Source organism: Protopterus annectens, chromosome 2.part1 (assembly GCF_019279795.1).
Source record: "Protopterus annectens isolate FY-2018-M chromosome 2.part1, PAN1.0, whole genome shotgun sequence".
Lineage (NCBI taxonomy): Eukaryota > Metazoa > Chordata > Ceratodontiformes > Protopteridae > Protopterus > Protopterus annectens.
Genome location: NC_056729.1, coordinates 417,713,897 through 417,728,633, shown reverse-complemented (window position 1 = coordinate 417,728,633; position 14,737 = coordinate 417,713,897). Strand labels below are relative to the sequence as shown.

Here is a 14,737-nt window from a genome sequence, read left to right as displayed (position 1 = left end):
ACAGCTACGCTTCTACTTGGACAGAACTAAAGCTTTCAGAAAGATTAAGCAACTTTTAGTGGCATATGCTGCAGGATCACAAGGATCTCAAAATAGACTATTTCAAAATGGATAGGCCATTGCATTCGTTTCTGCTACTCATAGCATGGCAAATCAGTGCCTATGGGCATTAGGCCATATTCAACCAGAGCAGCAGCCACTTCAGCAGCCTTCCTCAGAGGAGTACCAACCAAAGACATCTTAGAGGCTGCAACTTGGAGTTCAGTGCACACTTTTTTACAAAGCACTACCACTTACCTCTCTACTCTAAATCCAGAGCAGGCTTTGCCACTGCAGTTCTGCAGGGCCTCATAGCCTCTTCTAATCCTATTTTAGCCCAGCCACCCATCCTTAGCTTTGGGATTCAACCCAAGAGTAATGACTGCAACAGTGAAACACGATGAACATAGTACAGTTGTGTACCTACCATAAATGTAGATGTTCGAGTGTATTCACTGTTGCAGTCCAGGTTACCCTCCTACCCATCCCCCTTTCTTTTGCTGGGCCTTATCTGTACTTCTTTATTCTATACAACCTATGTGGTGTATTTGCTTGTAGATGAAGGAAATGTTTATTTTAGTGCATGCATGTTTATTGGCATAATTTATTTAGTCTACCCTTTTGGGGGGCACTTGACATCTGGGGCATGAAAAACTGAAGAAAATGGCATCTGCTGCATCTTTTATACCCCTGGCGCACTGACGTCAGGGAAGAGGCGACAGCAACCGACGCCGGACCAAGACTTTGGAATTCAGGCCGACTGCGGGTAGCCTGCCAGCAGGATAACCCAAGAGTAATGACTGCAACAGTGAATACACTCGAACATCTACATTTATGGTAGGTACACAACTGTACTTTTCCCCTACTTTACCTTCTAGCCCAGGGTAATCACCACAGGTTACTTCACCACTTCAGCCTACTCGCACAAGACAGGGGATCCCTTATTCATCCCTACCCTCTCAATCTCAAACTGACAGTGTAGGTGATAGAGTTCTGATCCCCTTTAGACATCTATATTTAGACGACGTAGTCAATGTCCTGCAGGATTCCAGGAAACCAAGTACCAGGAGAAACTATTTATTAAAATGTTAAAGATTATCCCATTGGTGTCTCAAGAGAAAACACAACCCATTTTAAGTTTCTGTTCCAATGATCCTTTCTTACCTGTGCAAGTTACTACATTCTGGGCTGACTTATTCCTCAATGAAAGTGCACCTCTCTGCTATTTCTGCTTGCCTTCCCTCGACTCCACCTCTAGCTTCCAGGTTGGATGTCAAACTGTTTCTGAAAGGGGTCCTTCACATAAGACAACCTCATAACCATATCCCTCCTCCTTGGGACCTTAACTTTGTGCTGGAGAAGCTTACATTGGCCCCCTTTGAGCCAGCCGATTCATCCTCTTAAATTTTGTAAATGGAAAACAGTCTTGTTAGTGGCCCTTCTGTCAGGAGGGTCTCTGAGATCCAAGCCATTATGGCTTCTCCTCCCTATCTTGTTTTTCATAAAGATAGGGTTTGTCAAAGAACTAACCCTTCATTCATGCCTGAAGTAGTTAATGAAATTTCCTTAAACTAGACAATCTTACCTGTCTTTTACCCTCAGCCACAGAACTCTTTGGAAAGGACTTTGCATTCCTTGGATGTTCATAGGCAACTGAGGTTCTGCTTAGAAAAGACAAAAACCCTTTAGACAGTCTGACCAACTGTTTGTCTCTCTTTATCCTAGGGCCCTTGGCAAGGCAGTGTCCAAATACATTTGCCTCTTGGATTTCTAAGGCAATTGTCTTTTGCTATTCCTTTCATGGAAAGCAATTGAGTTAATCTTTCAAGGCCCATTCCACCAGAGTGACTTCCTCTTCAGCAGCTTTCTCAAGGGTGTTGATTACACTTCTATTTTAAAGGCTGCAACTTGGTCTTCTGTGCATACCTTTACCAAGCATCGCAAATTGGAGTTTATCTCCAGGGCTAGAACTAGGTCTATCCTGCAGGGTCTCAGACTCTGCTCTCCAACCTACCTCCCATGTTACTTCCTAGTGAGCTGTGGTACTCTCCCTAAGGTTATGAATACTGCAACATAAGAATAGAAGGACATAGAATGGTTGTGTAAGAATTTACCATAACTAGACTTGTCCTTCTCTTCCATGTTGCAGTATAGTTTTCAGTCCCACCCACCTACCCCCTTTTTGGCCATATCATTACCTGTGTTCTTTTCCTTTACCACTGATTTTGTGTGTCTGGGAGGTTTATGCTTTTGTTTTCTCTCCTCCTGCTCCTGGGGTCTCTCTGTGTGACAGCCTGTTCTGAGTTTGGTACGTGCAGATGTCACAGATGTAGCCTACATAATTTTATGGCCCCTGCATGCAACGTTGCACGTACTCCTGTTTCTAAGACTTTGGTATACTGGCCGGAAGTCTGGTGCTGCAGGCAGCAACTCCTCTAGGATGTCCTTCAAGGATGCATGAGCCCAAAGTGGTTAATGAGTTGTCTGTCAGTCTATTCATTTGCGCACTTTTTTTCCCTTCTGCACAATCTGATAGTGAGAAGGTTTTGCACACCTTGGATTTGCATAGACAACTCTGATATTATTTGTATAAGAGTGAAGCTTTTCTTAAATCTGAACAGCTTTTTGTTTTTCATACTAGGTATTTGGGTTTGGCCATTTCCAAGCAAACCATTTCTTCTTGGCTATCTACCACCATTTCTTTTTACTATTCTTTCATGGGAAGAGCCTTCATCCTTCTGTTAAGGCTCATTCTACTATGGCTGTGGCTTCTTGTGGTGTTTTTCAAGGGTTTTGATGCTAACTCTATTCTTGAGGCAGCTACCTGGACTTCCTTGCATACATTTACCAAGCACTATAAGTTGCATGTGATTTCTATGACCAGCACATGTGTTACCAGATCCATTTTCCATGGCTTCCTAGAGAGCTGTGCTGGCCCTTCCTCCTCCCAGTCATCTTCCTGAGCTATTGTACTCTCACTGTTGTAAAGAATACTGTGACAGTGATATGGAAGGGCATAGTACAGTTGTGTAAAATCCTACTTATATCAGTCAGTGTCCTACTCTTCACTGTTGCAGTATTTCCTTCCTCCCTCCTCTCCCTGGTCCTTTTTCCTTCTGTATGTGCCTGTTACCTGCTTATATCTAGGCTGCCGTTCCTACTGGGGCTTTTCATTTCTGAGGATGGTATGTCAAGACATCACCTTTATGCCCTATGCCAAGCATGCATGTGATGTACAGTGTACCTATTACAACTAAAGACTTTGGTATACTGGCCCTAGGCAGGGGATTCCTATTGTAAAGAATACTGCAACAGTGAAGAGAAGGATGTCTACTGTTATGGTAAGATTTTATATAACTGTACATTACATGAACCATGTCTGTTTGGAGCTTTTAAAAATGGGACAGTCCAGAGTGCAACCCGTTTACCAAGCAGAAAAATACAATTTTTCCACTGTTTTCAATTCAGCAAGGCAAAGAGGATTTCACAGAAGATGCATTCTGTGTCTTGTGGCACAAAGATTCCTGGATACACCCCTACTGTTTTCTTTGTTTTGCAGCAAAATTCAAAAAGGAAAAACTAAAACTACTCTTAATTCCCCTGAAGGCCAAGGAGTGTTTTAAATTTGGAATGCTATGTGCCTGGAGTTGAGGCATTTCAGGACTAGCCAAAGGAACTGTTCTTGGTTGGAGCAACAATTGTCTGGTTGTTGTAGATCCTCTTATCCAGCTGGTGGTTTAAGAAACCTTCCCCAGCAAATGTGACCTGGAAAGTGGAAAATATTCTTCATTTGGGATGCGCAGTACCCAAGTACATTGCCCCGTTTGTTTAATTTGCAGACAATCCTGACATGTCTTCATCTGTATGATTTTGAGCATCTGGTATTCTGCAGCTGTGGTGCATGTGACCTGTTTCTCATGACCTTCTGCTGGGCCGGATTCTGGCCCAGCACCATCTGGCCAAGTATTTTTTGTTTGTGAGGGGGGGGGTCTATATATCTCACCCATCTTTAAAGAACCGTTTCTTTGAAAGATGAATTATATTAATAATGAGCTTGTAGTTTTTCTGTTTGAAACCTCTAGGCTCATAAGATGATTATACATGGGAATAGTTCTCTGTGCAGATTTTCTTATCCACCTCAAGATATCTTTGGTTTGAGGAAGTGAATGTAACATTAACCCCAAATAACCATGTGGTGTACTTCACTTTAAGTATTGGTCTACCTCCTTCCTAGCCACATTGTGTCTAATTAATGCATCTGGAGATCCACAATTACATCTGACCTTGTATCCATAACTTGCAAAAGTCTGCCGGTCTCTGATATAGCCTCTGTTTGAGCAGATATCATCTTGAAGAAAGATGGATATTTTAGTTTTAGTAGATTCCTAAACAGGAAAATCCATCTCTAGACATTGGGCTGTTAGATGGAGCAGGTCTTGAGTGCTTTTAATTCCCTGTAGAACTTCCTCTTTATGCAGTAACAGGTTATCCCTGTGTAAACTTCTGTGGAGGAAAGCCTCCAGCCTAAAGCTTGTCAGCAGTAGTGCATGATATGATAATACTATGGGGAGTGTTTCCATATAGGGAGAGCTATGCACATATTCCATTGAAACACGATCAGTCTTGTGTAGTGTCCTGTGCATTGATAAAAAGCAGGTGGTATCTAGGTCCTTGTACATTTCAACCACTGGAACAAGTCCACTATTCCTATCATGGAGTTAAACTTTAAGGATTTACCCAGGTCAAGAATGGAGCATATTCTCAGCCCAGAGTACACTTCACTCTCAACAAGAACTGTATTCACTTTTTATTTATGAACCCTTTAGTTTACAGTTAAATGACCTGTAGGACTGAATCTGTTGCTATTAATTTCTACACTAAAGTATAGTATTTTTAAAGGAAACTGTGTCCTTTGCAAGAATATTATTGAAAATATTAATTCCTACCTATCCTGGGATTCAGTTTGCCACAAAGTGTAAAGCAGCCTGTCAGAATTTACAGTACAAAAAGATGTAATCGTGAAGGACATGAATTTTATTTATAATTTGTAAATGGCACTAGTAAGCAGCAGCTAAATATATTTGTGACAAGTTTATCTCCAACCTGTTTCAGGCTATTGGTACCCCCTGGGTCAGGTGTTTTTTGTTTTTAAATATATTTTCATAACTATCCTTGAAGGGTAGAGGGCATATTTTCACTCCATGAGCTTAAGTATTTTGCTAAAGGAGAGTAGCACAACTTTTGCACAACTTTGCTCGCTCTTTGAACAAATTCAAAATAAAGATTCAGCAAGTAGATTAATTATGTTTGCTCTGAACAGCGAAACTGAAGGAAAAAACAAGGCCAATCACTGAGAGCCCTGCCTCGTTCAGTTGCTTTCTAGTATCTGTCTGCTAGTTTTACAGGTGACTGCATGCCCACTGTCGGGAGTTAACCTCTAGAGGACCTTTAGTGTCAACTGTAATTTCATGCTGTTAAGGAATAACAGCTACAGATTCTGTCTACCTGGACTGACATTTTATAGAAAGTTAACCTGGCTAGGATAGTTGTATTTTGTCTGTATGTAGAATGCACTGTAGTTGGCTGTTAACTGATTCTCTGGAAGATAACCCTGACAGGAAATATTCCATTCATGTAGTAGTTATTCCTAGTTGAGAAAAGGGTTTAAGATGATCTTCAACCTAACAAAGGTTTATGAAAAGTAAGCTGTCCCATGGGCTTGCAACAGTGAAGTGTTTCAAATGACAAAATGTAGTTTAAAACTAGCTAAAGTTGAAGTATAGGGCCATTATTTTAAATCTATAATGAGAAACTGTTGAATACCCTAAAGGCTTGTAAAAAAATGAATTACAGAGCTATGATAAGTAAGAGCAGGAAGGTTACATCAGTAATGTATTACTGTTTTATTTTTCCTCCTCCCACAATCCCATCAAGGGTTACATCTTTCTGTACTACTTGCTGTTTTTTTTCTTGTTTTATTTTTTGTCTAATATCTTAAATTTTGATGTGGTCTCCAGTGTGTACAGTATGAGATGTAAACATGGCTTTTCATCCACTAGAAGACTTGTTGACAGAGAATCCACCACACATTGAGCTGAAATTTGGAATGTAGTTTTGCTGAGTGGCACATTTACTAACAGGGTGCAAACTCTCTGGTTTCTATGTTTTTATAGAAGGCTGGGGGTAGTTTGGAGGGAACACTGCTATCTTGCTGACAGTATGAACCATTTTACGAATGTTATGTAAGATAGGGTGAAAGATCTGAAAAAGGGAATTAAAACTACAAAATTGTCTCAAGCGTTGTAATAGAGGTTCATTTCATGACAAGTGCAGAGCGACACATCTCTGAAACAGAAGGCTAAAGGAAGATAAATGGTGAGAGTTACTGACCAATGCAGAAGAGTCTGATGTCCTATCCTCTGGCCTTTAAGTAGGTAGGTGCTATAAGATGGCAAACAATGATGACTAGTAGCGATTCAGAGGGAGAGAGATGACAAACAAATTGCAAGTATGTCATTCTGGAGAACCTCACCTGTGTAAGGGTCTCCGTGGTGGCAGTCAAGAAAAAGGCAGAGAGTTGTGCCTAACCTGTGGTAGAAGCTAAGTCAAAGGGCTAAAGTGTAGTTTATATTAATGTGTAGTGGGTAGATGACTGTAGTGGACACGCAGTAACACCAAAGCACTTTAAGAGAAATTATATTAAAAAATGGCATTTAGAAAGGGTTGTCAGATGGCAAAACTTAGTTTGAATATGCAAGTGTGAAGAATAATGGTTCAGAGGCAGTATGAAGTTTCTTTCCCTCAATTGAAAGAATTTAGATGTGCATAGACTCCTTATGGTGTAGTTTGGTTCAAATAGTGGCAGCTGAATGCATTGTAGAGAGCTGTAGCTTTTTAGTCAGAGGGTAAAAGGATGTGAATGGTTACCAGGCATTGATGGTAGTGAATAGTGTTGAGGTTCCTTATTGCAGTCAGTCTTCAGTAAATCCTCACAGCAAACCAGTTTGAGGTAAGACATTTATTTATCAGAATAGTTTGGCAGCAAATCTAAACTATGCTAACATGATAGAACTACAGACTCTAAGTACATGGAAAAAGGTATTTTATAAAATTTCTTCCGAGCATAGTCCACGGCCTTAATTGACAGAAATATGCAATTATTATTCAGAACCTGTCAATATTATTACATCTCTGCATATTCTCATCACAGTACAGCGTTCCCATAATTTTATCCATGCAGTCATACAAGCAAGGCCATGTTCATTTATAGAAAAAGTAACAAAACAAGGTCAAACTATAGAGACATTATTTTATCTCACTGTTTCATTCAGGCAAGCAGTCCTCTGTAATATTTGTTTTATAACAAAGTAAACTTTAACTTGCTTGTAACACAAACTTGCTGTATCCATGCTTTTCAAAATACAAACACAATTTTGGTCTGAAATAGAGAGCCATTTTGTCAGTTGCAATGTCTGATATAATTCTACTAGAGAAACCCTACTTTGACACTTATTTGATATTTCAGTATTGTGCTCAACAAGTAGACTTACCAGACTTCTATATTTTTGTTATAGGTACTGAAACCTTTCCTGCTTCGGCGTATTAAAGCTGATGTAGAGAAAAGTTTACCACCAAAGAAGGAGGCAAAGATCTATGTGGGCCTTAGTAAGATGCAGAGGGAATGGTAAGTTGCATATTCATTTTTTTATAGATTCCTTATGTGCATTTATAATGGGAGGAGTAGCTTCTGAGCTGTTCAGCTCCCTTTAGTTATGACATTACAAAAATTCCAAGAAAAAAGGCATCTAAATAAGTTCACATAAAAATGTATTTGGCTGGCATTCCCATAGGCATAGAAAATATTTAAAATTGCTAGTGAAAGTGAATCAAAGTATGAATGAAATAAAGTATGAAATGTAGAGGTAACATAAGGACTAAAGTAAGGAACCTTTGAACTCTGGACTTAAATGTGAACTTTGGACCTCATTGTTAGAGAGATGTTAAAAAAAAAAAAAAAAAAAAGGCAATAAATCTAGCTTCCATTAATGACTCCAGGACAGTCTAGAAAGTAAATTTGGACTTATTTAATACCTAGTTTGGCAATATACTGTGTACATGCTGTTTTATCCATTAATGATAAAAATGAGGTTCTTGCTGATGCCTCTTATATGTATTTGCTCCATTACAGTTCGTAGGAGTTGGAAATTTGATCTGTAGTATTTTTCTTTCCTTCACTGGTATCTGTTTGGTGTGGTCTGTAGTGGAGAAGGGGGTTAGATTGTTTGTAAATGGTATAATTCCTTTCCACCCGTAGGAGTCCCATTTACAGATTTTATTAATATTAAGCATAGAAGAGAATGACCTGGACTACTTTGACTCGTTAACCTCTCTTTTGGATTGTAATGGGGGTAAGACCTTCTCATTAGGCTTACCGTAGAAGTGGTTTCACCTACTGAAATATTGAACTTAATAAGGGAGCATTTTAAATGGTGTTTAAAGTAGACCTCTGATGCCCATGGGAGGCATTTAAATTTCCTGAGCATGGATGAACTGACACCCATTGTGATTCTTACTGTTATGGAAACATGGAGGATGCATTCCTCCAGCCTGATTCCTGGCTACTTAACACAGGGAAAACTGAAGGTTCTTAATGGTCTAGGACAGTGTCAAATACCATTACATCAACTTTTATTTGTTAACTGGGTAATATCTGTTCCACAGCCCCTTTTTGGCCACAAAGGCAAGGGTAAATAAAATGTTTGTGGACCATTCATTGTAGCCAGTTTAACCACCTTGCAAAAAGCCCAAGCAAACATAAGAATAACATGCAAACTCCACACTGGCAGTGGCCAGTGGTTGAAACTAAGCAACATACCCTACAGCTGTAACAAATATGGCCCTTCCTCCTTAGTTACAGCCACCACAAGTTCTGAGTTGACTTCAGGACTCATTTTCCCCAGTAATAAAGAAAGCAGGGTTTTGCATTGGTTTGGAGGAAAGGTTGACACTTCTTCCGTAGCCATCAACACCCATTAACTGTCAGTCTTGTATGCTTTGATACCAGAGAGAGAGATCCTCAAATGGATAGTGGACATGGCAGACAATTTTGACGATGAAGCTGACCACGTACTGCAGAACTCCACTTTAATAAAATAATTATCGCTTTCGTCAGAACTGTTTCCAACTTCTTCAAAACACCAACATACAACAGTGAAATGTTTAGATACATCGCAGTCGCATGATACTAAAGACACTCCCTATCTGTACTGAATTTAAAAATGCAGTCATCCAAAAAAAAAAAAAAAAAAAGAGTTTGTATTCTTGGAGAATATGTTTTGGCAGGTCATCAGGAAATGACAGGAAGGTATCTTTAAGCCATTACTTGGGACATATGGTGATTTAGTTACCTTGAATGGTAACCGAGGCAGTTAACTTATAGAGAGTCCTAATATTGCCATATAATATACATTTTGATAGCATTAGGAACATAATACAACATAACTGGGACATTTTTAGGGCTGACCGTGAGTATGTGGAGAAAATGGGGAAGAACCCTGTAGTGGTGTACAGGAAAGATCTATGTTTTAAAAATATACTTGAAAGACAAAAGAAAAGTAACCCTGGCCGCATGTCCAAATGCAGACATTGTAATCAATGTAAGTATGTAAAGGAAGGTGTAGAAATTTGTATACCCAGATGGGGAGTTTTTAAATTTTGTCAGAAGTTGAATTGCCAGAGCAATAATGTCATGTATCTTTGACTGTCAACAGTGTTTGTCATTTTACATTGGTAAGACCAAAAATAAATTTAAAACTAGGATGTACCAGCACCAATTTGACATAAACAAGAATGATGAAAGAAATGCTCTTGCAAAACATGTGAGTAAAAATCCAACACATTCTTTTAAATACACCTGTATAGAAAAAGTGAGCTGTGATCTAAGGGGTGGCCTCATAGGTAGGTACTAGGCTATCAGCCCTAGGGCCTAAATAAGCCTAGCCAAAAAGTTCCCCGGCTTTCGCCACCCAAGAAAGTTATTTTCCTGCACCCCTGTCGAGCAAAGCCACAGAGGTGATCCCCGGGGTGAATTTCCTATTTCCCATCCAATTGTCTAGATTCCTCTTAAAGAGGGCTAATGACGGGCTTTGCTTGACGTGAATGGGTAGTCTGTTCCAGGGTATGAGAAGTCTCTGGGACGGGCATCTATCCCCCCAGCATGTTCTATTTATTGTGTTGGCAAGGTTCAGGTCCCTGGAGCATGTGGCATGAAGCGATTGGGGTTTCTTTGTGTAGCATGCCCAACAAAAGTTGGTTTGACATGGCTTTGTATGTTAGGCAGAGGTCGCCTCTGAGTAGGAGATAAATGATGGAGTAGAGCTTGAGTTTTTTGAGGCAGTCTGCATATGGCATCTGTTTGAGGCCAGTAATCCTCTTAGTGAGGTATTTCTGTGGCCTTTCTAGTTGTTCCAGATGTCTTGCAAGGTACATGCCAAACGGGGGGTTGTACTCTATGATGGGTCTGATGAGGGATGAGTAGAGAGGAACAATGACCTCTTTTTTTTTTTTCTGGAGGAGAGAACCCTTTAGTGATGAGGTGTGCAATGTAGAAGGATTGAAGGAATTCCTGACTACTGTGGTGATGTGATTGTCAAAGGAGAGACTAGTGTCCACCTGTGTCCCAAGGTCTTTTATCACACTTTCAGTGTTAAGTAGGCTACCACCTATGTGGTAGTTCATGGGTACAGTGTTATTCCCAAAGGGGATGACGATACATTTTTTGACATTGAGCTTGAGGCCATGACCTTGACACCAAGCATCAGTCTGTGAGGCCCCTCTGTAGAATGTCCACATCATTAGGCAATTCTATTATGGCTCACTGCTTGCAGTCATCTGCGAACTTTGTTAGCCAAAGACCTACAGTATTAGCTTGGACTTCTGAGAAATAGTTGCCAAACAGCTGAGGACCCAGGACTGAATCCTGTGGTACTCAGCTTGTCACTGGTTTGAAGTCAGATTTGGAGTCTGCTACTTTCACTGTGTGGGATCTGTCAGTGAGCCATTTGGCCACCCATCTTGTGACATAGGGATTTATACCAAGTCTAGTGAGTTTATCTATAATTTCAGATTGGGGGATGGTGTTGTAAGCCTTGGCGAAGTCAATATAGGCTGTGTGCACCACCTTACCCTTGTACATGGCTCTGGTGACCACTTCAAAGAAGTCAGTCAGGTTTAGGAGACATAATCTACCTTTTACAAATCCGAATTGAGTGGGGTCCAGCATTTGCAGGTTACCTGTGTCTTTGTTTATAAGCTCCATGATGATACGTTCCATGGCCTTGCAGACCAGGCTCATCAGGCTGGCTAATGGGGCGGTAGTTCCTGGGGTCTGTGGTGGTGCCCCCTGTGTGGAGTGGGATAACCGTCGCTGTGTGCCATTCAGTAGGCACAAAGCCTGAAGTGAGGCTGTGATTGAACATGGTACTTGGGTGGGGTGCCAGTTCATTTTGTAGTTCATGCAGAACACAGCCTGGGATGTTGTCTGGTCCCACGGATGCTGTGTTTTTGGCTTTGGAGAGAGCAGTCTTAACTTGTGCATCTGTGATAACAGGGGCTATGCATTCTTCCGATACAGGGATGGGCCGTTTGGGGGGGTCAGGGGGGATAAAGTTTGCACTGAACCTATCTGCCAGGATGTTAACAATATCAGTTGGCTCTGTATATCTACTGCCGTTGTTCTGCAGCTCGGAGCAGATCTATGTGTTGCCATTGAGATTCTTGACATAGCTGTAGAATGCTTTGTGGTTGTCTTTAGAATCAGTGGTAATTTTATTTTCCTAGCTAGCTTTGGAGGATTTTGAGGGATCTCAGCTTCTCTTACAATCAGGGGATTTTACTTTTTTTTGCAACAGCTTCTTTCTTCTGTTGTAGAGTTTTATGGCAGGGTGTGAAGGCTGCCAGCCTAGCCAGATAGAATTTTATAGATAATTCTGTCATCTGTAAATATTAATGTAAACCACAGGCTTGTTGTCTTAAATGGTAAAAATAGTGTTACATATGGAACTGGAAAAAATGTAACAGTGCACTCTACTGACCAAATAAAGCATGTTGTGACCCTTTGATGTAAACAAGGCTCCGGCCAGTCTACATGAAGGAATTCTTGCTATTGTAAGGCCAGAGTTAATGGCCATAATTTGCAAGCATAAATGTCTTTTATTGCTCTGGTTTCTGCCCAGAGGGGAAGAATGTAATTCTAGTTTCTTTTAGCCTGGGAACTCAGGGAAGTGTGAAGAATGATTTAATGTGAACCAGGAATGTGATTTTAAAAACAGAGAATCACAGAGCATTAAGCATTTTTGTCTTGACCATCCAACTCATCAGCACTCTGCCTTTGCTCTATATGCAAGTTTATCCTAGACTTGTGTTTTCTCTTGGAAATAGCTAGAAACTAGAAAGATTAGACTGTTTTTTGTGATGTCAGAACTGTACTACTGAATTATTTTAAGTATTTCTCTGTGATCTCTGAACTCATGACTAGCACTGTGTAGTAAAAAAAGTATTGTCTTGTGTTTTTATTATTTATTAAATATTTTAAAACCTTTCAACTATGGCTATTTTGTGTAGAGATAATTTAAGCTCTAGAGTACATTGCATGTATATAGTGGTCCTGTACCAAGTCACTCTAATAAGCCTCGACTGTTTAGTCGCACTTACCAATTGGATAATAATATTGCACAGTAATAATTGGGCACCCTTTTATGGGCCTTTGAGTAGCTGATAAATATTAGTGGGTGGTGGCAGCTGGTACTTTTGTATAGTCTGGGGAAAAAGGGGGGACACATCTGGCGAACCTGTGCCAGCCTTCCCCAGGAGTGTCTTTGTGGTTATATAAACTCTTCTCAAAGTGTGTGTGTGTCAGCTACTTGGGCAGGTACATGAAGCACTGGTTGGACAGAGAGGGTGCTGGAGGTTTTAGCTTGCCCACTAGGCTGAGATCTGGACCCTATAGCTGTGCCAGTGGGGAGTCTTATTGGGGACCTGGAGAGCAAGGCAGCGACTAGCCCCGAACTGACTATGATCTCTGTGTGTTCTTAAGGGAAATTGCACTTTACTGTGTGTATTTGTTATCCTTTCCTCCTGTATGAGACTCCCCTCACTGGTGTTTAGTGGTGAGGATTGAGGCTCCTTGATTGCTGGGCCAGGCCACGGGCATCACATATTAATTGTTTGGTAGTGGTGGGATATCCACACCACATATTAATTAGATGGCAAATACTAATTGGCTTGTAGTGGTGTGGGTGTAGTGAATTCCTGTAACTTGTGTACAGTGAGCTTTGAAGGTGTTTTGTACTCTAAATCAGCCACGCAGTAAATACTCAGAGTTCAGATCACAATTGTTTTATTTCTTTTTGTTGGCTTAGTCAGGGTGAGCAGGCAGCATGTCAGCAGAGGAGTATGGAAAAGCTGACAAAGGAGCCAGCTGGTGGAGATGTGCCAGACTAGGTGGCTGGTGCATGGAAACCTGACTAAGGCAGACCTGATTGCAACTTTGGTTACAGCTGCATCAGAAAACAGCAACCAAGAGGACAATTAGACTGGCAGTGGAGATATAATGCACTCGGAGAATGGACATCTTAACCTTTCTGCAGAGGACATAAAATTCCATCTGGAGCTAAACAGACTTTTGTTGGAGGCCAGACATTTGGAGATAGAAGCCGAGGAAAAGGAGCGGCAGAGGAGGCATGAGAGGGAAATACTGACTCTTCGCCAGAGTCATGGAGGTAATGGGGAAGGGAGTAACTGGACCCCAGAAGCACAAAAGGTCAGTAAATTTCTACGCAGTTTAAAGAGGGGATCATTTTGATAGTTTCATTCATGTTTGAGGGTATACAAACAGTATGGTGTTGACCAAAGGCTGTGGGTATGGTTCCTGATCCCCTTACTCCATGGTAAAGCTGTAACTGTTTTGTCAAAAATGTTTGATGTTGCATGTTTTGATTATACTGCTGTTTAAAGTCACTTGTTAAAATTGTTTAAGCTAACACCTGAAACATATAGGAAAAATGTCCTCCTATTCCTATGTTGCAGTATTCTTGGTGTGGGATTTCCTGCCTTTGGCGACCCATACGTCGGCTCCTGTACAAAAGCTTCAGCTTAACTGTTGCAGCTGCATGGGACATCACACGTAGGGCCATAAACCAGGGACCCTTTGTGTGATGTCTGCACGCACAATTCTCAGAATATTTCAGCCGCAGATGACTCTCCAGATGTCAGATCGACTATAGATAAGTAACCCGTTGGGTTTTTTGCATTTCTAATATTTTACCGATCTTTCGCATTGCTTAGGCTTGGTTGTTGCAGCTGATGTCAGGTAAAAAGGGAAAGTGCCAATGCAGGTGCCAGATTCCCCATAAGGACGCCCATGACAAATGCGTTTTTTGCTTAGGCCGAGAACATGACCATAACACCTGCCCTATTTGTAAATCTTTTGTGCCTAAGACCTTACATAGCCGTTTGGCACCTCTAAACCTTTAATTAGAAAACCAATGCCTCAAACGGCTGGCTCTCCGGATGGATCCTACTTTGGTGGCCGCCCAAGAACCTCCGCTTAAGAAGGCCAAGATGCCTAGGCCTTCACCTGCTGCTTCAGACCCGGACGCCCTGCCAACTACCGATGTAGGAGTTGAGGATTGTTTGGCGG

General features: G+C 41.0%; 1 protein-coding gene across 1 annotated transcript in view; it reads left to right on the top strand.

Annotated features, from left to right (window-relative positions):
• LOC122794851 (SWI/SNF-related matrix-associated actin-dependent regulator of chromatin subfamily A member 5-like) overlaps window positions 1-14,737 on the top strand; it is a 1,390,680-nt gene that overhangs the window by 516,168 nt on the left and 859,775 nt on the right. Inside the window, exon 10 of the mRNA XM_044063455.1 lies at window positions 7,614-7,723. Within this exon, the coding sequence (XP_043919390.1) occupies window positions 7,614-7,723 (110 nt within the window). The remainder of the gene's footprint in view (window positions 1-7,613; window positions 7,724-14,737) is intronic.